Source organism: Sinocyclocheilus anshuiensis, unplaced genomic scaffold (genome assembly GCF_001515605.1).
Source record: "Sinocyclocheilus anshuiensis isolate Anshui unplaced genomic scaffold, SAMN03320099.WGS_v1.1 scaffold354, whole genome shotgun sequence".
In the NCBI taxonomy this organism is placed as follows: Eukaryota; Metazoa; Chordata; class Actinopteri; order Cypriniformes; family Cyprinidae; genus Sinocyclocheilus; species Sinocyclocheilus anshuiensis.
The window spans coordinates 2,415,220-2,422,278 of NW_015544195.1; the positions used below are offsets into that span (position 1 = coordinate 2,415,220).

General features: G+C 40.1%; 1 protein-coding gene across 1 annotated transcript in view; it reads left to right on the forward strand.

Annotated features, from left to right (window-relative positions):
* Nucleotides 1-7,059, forward strand: part of LOC107696669 (centrosomal protein of 89 kDa-like) — an 80,662-nt gene that overhangs the window by 27,674 nt on the left and 45,929 nt on the right. The window contains exons 14-16 of the mRNA XM_016497130.1: nucleotides 1,974-2,154; nucleotides 2,935-3,102; nucleotides 5,180-5,321. Of these exons, the coding sequence (XP_016352616.1) occupies nucleotides 1,974-2,154; nucleotides 2,935-3,102; nucleotides 5,180-5,321 (491 nt within the window). The remainder of the gene's footprint in view (nucleotides 1-1,973; nucleotides 2,155-2,934; nucleotides 3,103-5,179; nucleotides 5,322-7,059) is intronic.

Below are 7,059 nucleotides of genomic sequence, written 5' to 3' on the forward strand. Positions count from 1 at the left end.
GTACAGCGCCAGTCTAAACTTGAGTTATTTTTCGCGTCTTGCGCTTAAACGTTCAAATGTTATGTGTCAAAATGTCTCCTCGTCAACACAGTCATTTGTGTCGTAAATTAATGTTAATAGTTAAATATAAAGCAAGTGTAGTAGTAGGCTATGTGAGATCCTAATATGATGAGATTTTAAAGGGATAGTTCACCCAAAAATGAAAATAGTCATAATTTACTCAGCCACAAGTTGTTCTAAACCTGTATGAATTTCTTTGTTCTCCTCAACATAAAAGAAGATATTTTGAAGAATGTTCATAACTAGAAAGTTTCTGGTCCCCATTGACTCCAGTAGTGTATTTTGTTTTTCATACTATGGAAGTCATGGGGGCCCAGCAACTGTTGGGTTACCAGTATTGTTCCAAATATATACTTTTACATTCAACAGCAGAAGGAAACTCGTACAAGGTTTAGAACAACAACAAATCTTTAATTTGTGGGTGAGCTATTCCTCTAAAGCAGCCTAATTTAGCTGCTGTTAAAATTTATGTCAATAATGTTAATCAAATATTAGAAAGAAAATCACTCACTGTCCTTGACCGAATCACTTTTGTAAAATAAATAAGAATTAATGTATATTGAATTTATACAGATAAGACTATTCAGTTTTTTGTACATTTATTTTATACAATATAATTTCTTATTCAGTGCTTTAAGTGTTTCAAGTAGGTCTATTTTTTGTAATTTGTGGCTGTTTACTTGTCTTAAGTATAAGCTTGTTTTTACTTAGGTTAGTATTTTTTATTTATTTATTTTGTTTAGTATTGAAATTGGTACCAAGAATTATGAAATTTTAATGCATCAAAATTTTAATGGGATAAAAATCCTATTTAAAGCTATATATACAGTATATTTTATTTGTAATAGGGGGCCCTGCAGTAAGTCATAGCCCCGGGGCCCAGTAAGGTCTTAATGCGGCCCTGGCTACTATGATATTTATTTTATGAAAATAAAAATATTTAATTGCTGAAGTTTGTTTTTTGTAGCTCAAGAGACATAACATATTTCTTAATTTAAGAAATAATATAATATAATTCCTAAATGGTCTTTTAAGCTTTTTGTAAGTTAATTCCCCCTGAAATGTGTAAATGCATCAAACAATGCTGTTTGTTTGAGCTTTTTAGCCAGCCCAGAAAAGCAACAATGTGTCAACCAATGGATTGTGTTTGGGGAGCAACTAAAGATCTGTTCACATCAAGAATAAGTATAATATTTAGTGTTGACCCCAACAGACGATGACGTTTGCTGTCAACATAACTCAGTGAGCATTAGAAGTAAGGGCCTGGATTACTATCGCAACTTCCGTAATTGTATGCGTTTTAGGCTCTTGATCAAAGAATTGCCACAGGACTTATTTTTAATGTAGTAGTTACTGTGGCTAAATATAGGCTAGTATTTTTTTTTTTTATTTATTTTTTTTTTAAATATTGAAATTGGTAACAAGAATTATAAAATTTCAATGCTAGTGTTGACCCCAACAGACGATGACGTTTGCTGTCAACATAACTCAGTGAGCATTAGAAGTCAGATGGATTTTGATTGATTGTCAATGTTTTTATCACTCATCAGTAAATGGGGCCACAGGATGACTTAAAAGTATTTAAATTATGAATTAATATATTCAAATAGTACAACTGACTAATAGTAAAATGCTAAAAAAAAGACACATAAAATCAAGATCATATAACAAGATCATATATTGTTATGCATTCCAGAACATGCAGTTCTAGGAATCGCACTAAGGATAAGAATCGCTTGAGATATTTAGGAGATCTCATCTTTCTTAAAGATCCTGACTTCCTATACATGTACTATATCTTCTACCTGTACAGTATCTGTTCAGCATGTTCCTTAATGTTTGCATTCAGCATATACTGCATGCTTATTATTCATATAGTTATGAATATAAAACAGCTCTATATTTGTGTGTAGTGTGTAAAGTGTCCAAACAGCTGATGTTGTTGGAGTCAGAGGAACAGGCTCTGGAGAAAGAGCTAGAGGTGGAGCGTAAAGAGCACCATGCCCTGAAGACAGAGTTTCAGAGAGTGCACTTGGCTCTAGAACACTCTCTGAGCTTGGCTGAACACAATGCTGTGACTGACAAACTCAAAAGGTACCAAATATGCATTTCATGCTACTGGAATAGAAATTTGGAGTTTTGAGAGGTTTTTGAGTTTTCTTGGGAAAAAGTAAAGAAACCTTTTCACTTCTTTATTGATTAGTCCAAGTCTGGAAGGCAGAAGTTTAAAAAAAAGACAGAATAAAGAACAGACAGAAAAGCATCAAGGAGAGACATTCATTGCTATTGATGAGCTGCTGAAGTATGAGAGGGTTTGCAGCGAGAGGATTTCTGTGAGTATTAAGGGAGGGAAGGTGATGTGGAATATTTTACATCAGTTACACCAGAATATACATTTAAAAAATTGGAATTTTTCTAGGATGTCTCATTAATTTTGGAACTAGAGAAAGATGAAGGATGAGAGAAATCATATTTTTCCTTTTTTTTTTTACCTGAATTGCGAAAGAAACAGCCTACACATTCTTACCCTACACACTGTCTGTGTGAGTGAGATGACAAATGAAAATATAGAATAAATTAAAAAAAGCACAGATGTACTAATCGCACACAAGGGCACTAATTCATTCACACACACTCAAACATACAGACAGTTTATGTTGCTTTAGACACACAAAATGCATCTTTAACTGAACACTTTTGTAGGTTTCAGTTTATTCCAAGATGCCATATCAGGCAGCACAGCATAAACAAAGATTACTGAAAGCACCTTGGAATAGCAATGCTGTTTACTCCATTTGTAAAGGTGAATGCTTTAACCTTGAGTTTTTCTTTCTATAAGTTTTTCACTCAGTCGTGCATTTGTTTGCGTTGCAGACAGCTGCAGGATCATGAGAGGGTGAAGAATAGTGAGGTTGAAGAGCTGTTGGCTCGTGTGAGTGCGCTGGAGGCGGAGAGAAAGACTCTGCTGCTGGACAAAACCAACCTTAACACAAACATCAAGCACATGGAAACAGAGCTCCAGCTTTCACAGCAAGCTAACAGGTGCGCACATATAAGCACATATGAACACACACATGCAAACATACAGAAGACACTTTTAATGTGCAAATATCTATCTTTTGTTTCTGTCTTTCTCACTCTCTCCCTGGTGTGTATGTATGGGTGGAGTGTGTATGGAAGTGAGGCAATTTTTGCAATGTTCTCAAAGCCCTGTATGCTGAGTTGGGGCCAGACTGTTTATTCTGGCTAATGTAGGATGGATGGGTTAAGATCAACTAACATTGATTTGATACCAAAGCTCTGCATTTGAAATGAGACACTTTCTGGCTCTTGTCAATCTGGGTGAAGAAAACTGCTGAGGAAAATATAGTGAAACATGACTTTTAGCAGACTCTATAAAGTGACAATATTGAGGTTTGATGTTTCTGACTGCAAGAGCATGTTTAGTTGGGAGGAGGCAGATCAGGATGAGTAATAGGCCACAGAAGCAGAGACAGATTATTTTGGCCAGAGGGCTGCAGAAACAGAAGGAGAACAGACTGGAAGTGTAATAGCAGCCGCTGCGTTAGAGGAGAGATGAGAAAGAAACTCTAAATCAAGAAAACAACCAATACCAGTTCTCTGATGCAGGGGAACTACTTGCTGAAAGATTTAGGCCACTCAGTTGGTGACTTATTAAGGCTAGAATTAGAAATAAATTTAAATGGCAGACATTAATGTTACACCGTGTAGGGGAAAGGATGTGAGATTTTTTTAAGGCTGCATTTATTTGATCAAGAGAACAGTAATATTGTGAAATATTTTTAAAATGTAAAATAACTGGTTTCTATTTTAATATATTTTCAAATGTAATTTTATTTCTGTGATGGCAAAGCTGAATGTTTAGCAGCCATTTTTTTTCAGTGTCACATGATCCAGTGTCACATGCTGATTTGCTGCGTAATACACATTTCTTATTATTGATGTTGAAAATGGTTGTGGTGTTTAATATTTTTGTGGAAACAGTGATCACCCTCATGTCGTTCCAAACCCGTAAGACCTTCGTTCATCTTCGGAACACAAATTAAGATATTTTTGATGAAATCTGAGAGCTGTCTGACCCTGCATAGACAGCAAGGATATTAGCATGATCAACGCACGTAACGTAGCAAGTACATCTGTAAAATGGTCTATGTGACATCAGGGGTTCAACCGTAATTTTACGAAGCTACGAGAATACTTTTTGTACACAAAGAAAACAATAATAACATAATGATAATCCCCGGGCACCGCAGCATAAATGGCTGCCCACTGCTCCGGGTGTGTGTTCACGGTGTGTGTGTGCACTAAGGATGGGTTAAATGCAGAGCACTAATTCCTAGTATGGGTAACCATACTTGGCCACATGTCATGTCACGTCACAGTTAATAATTTATTCAGCAATTGTTCTCTCGTCTTTCGCCATCTTGGAGAGTAGCCCAGAACGTAATCAACATAATCAGCATTGTTTACGTTCAGTAGAAAGCATGCGCATGCTGAACGTAAACAACGCTGATTACGTTGATTACGGTTGACTATTTTACCAATGTCCTTGCTACCTTTCTGTGCGTTGATCATGGTAATATCCTGGCTGTCTATGTTAATGAATACCTTAATTTGTGTTGCGAAGATGAACAAAGGTCTTACGGGTTTGGAACGATATGAGGGTGAGTAATTAATGACAGAATTTTCATTTTTGAGTGAGCTATCCCTTTAATGACAGCAGGTAAACTCCACAGGTTTGTACAAAACCTGATGATCCATGTTTCCCTTCGTGAGCTGAGTATATTTAAGGAAGCAAGGAAAGCTGAATATTCATACAAAGGCATTCAAATGGTCAATTTCACAAATTTGCTTACAGTAAATGCAGAATTTTACATTTATCTCATCTTAATTAGATGTCCATTTCTGCCCGTTTTACATTTTTCCAAATTCTGAAACTTATAGTTAGATTTTCAATGGCAGATTTTCAATGTGATTTCAGACCATGTTTTCAGACCAGTATGTTCTATTATAAACTCACATAAATAATGACTTGTGTAAGATTTGAAATTTAGGTTCTCATTCATGTCTTATCCTCTCACTGTCTCTCCCTCCTTAGGAAAGCTCAGAAGCGTATAAGTGTCCTGAAGCAACAGGTTGAAGACTCTTTAGAGAAAGAGCTCATCGCTCATCAGTACCTTGCCAACATTGTCACACTTGCAGAAAGAACCACCCATGAAAGAGACCAGCTCATGCACATGGTACTTCTACAGAAACTCACATGCATGCTGTGCAAGCTGCCATCTGTTTACATCTCTATATGTCTTGATCTCTGGATCTTGTTAGTTCTGATCTGTGCTCTCTAGCAGCAGTTCATTCAAACAGAGAACTTCTACACCAGACAACTTGGGCAACATAAGATGGTTACAGAGGTTATAGTTGTGCTTTTCATTAATGTGCCAACTGGTAATGATTATCCCTGAAAACTAGTCCTACACCTAATCAAGTTCCCCTTCGGTAACTCAAGCTGCGTCGGAAAATGCTAGGGGAACGCCTTCAGCGATACCAAGCTCTGAATCATATGTGTAATCAGTCAGAGGTGGGTGACGTCATGACCAGGAAGCTTTAAAAGCACGTGAGGTGCAGCCGGCGTTAGCTTTCTGTCATTCAGCAAAGCTCTCTGTGTGTCGGTCATGATCTATGTTCTGTGAGTCTTATTTATTGTTGTCTGTCCAAAAGTTACACAAGCATTCAGCAAAGAAAGTATAAAGCTCCAGCAGAAAAAATATGTCTAAAGCAAAGACAAACAAGGGCGAAAATAGATCGCGTTATAGACTGTGTGTTCCTCCCTGCCCACGCTACATCACGAGCGGGGATACACACAGTTTGTGCGTGGTCTGCTTGGGAGCGGAGCACACGGCGTCGGCTCTCGAGGGGGCCGACTGTCCGCATTGTGAGCTGTTGCCACTGCGTTTGCTTTCGTGGGGTTCGCAGCTGGATCTGGTGGAGGGAATGGAAACAGGCGAGTCCCTATCTTCTTCCTCACCTGCCAGATCCACTGCCTGCTCGCTGGGATCGGAAGCCCATTCTGCGGTTTCTTCCCCCCCGGAGAGCGGGCTCGGTGCTTCTCCTATCTTCCTCCGAGGAGGTTGAGGTGGAAAGCGTCGAGGATTCGCCCCCTCAATCCCCACAATATGAGGAGCTATTGGAGGTAGTTACTCGTGCGGTTGCCAAGCTGAACACCGAGGTGTCGAGATCGTGGAAGAAACCATTCTCGGCCCGCTTATTCGTCCCCGCCTCTGATTACTATGGAAATGTGGCGGGGCTGGGTGAATGCGGTTACAGAGCGATGCCCCGGGTAGAGCAGACCCTTGCGAGCTATCTGTCGCCCGGCGCGGCATCGTCTCTGAAGACTCCGGTCTTGTCCTCCAAGCTGCTGCGAACCACTTCAGCTCTGGTGGGCAAGGGGTACTCTGCAGCGGGTCAGGCTGGTGCGTGTCTGCACACTATGTCAGTTTTACAGGCGTACCAAGCCGACCTGCTAAAAGAGCTTGATGAAGGCGAGCAAGTCAAGGCAGAGTGTTTCGCTCAGTATTTTCCGCCCAGGAACGTAGAGGAGCTGAGAGCCTCGCCACCCCTTCGGGGGTCTCTCGAGCAGCTAGCTCGGCTGTCTCCTGCCGGTCCTCCGCTTCAGGGCACCCAGCTAGCAGCTCCAAATACACCAGAGGCCAGTCTCGAGAGACTGGTTCCCTTAGTAGATTATTTAGCAGCGTGGAAACTACTGCCAAATGTATCTCATTGGGTCCTGCAGACTGTAGAAAGAGGCTATCGCATTCAGTTCGGCGCTCCGCCGCCGCCTTTCAAAGGGGTTTTTCTCACAGTAGTGGGCCCAGAGCAGGCTCTGGTATTAGAACAAGAAGTCAATACTCTCTTGAGGAAGGAGGCCATCGAGGTGGTCCCTCCTCTCGACAGGGAGTCCGGGTTCTACAGCCGGTACTT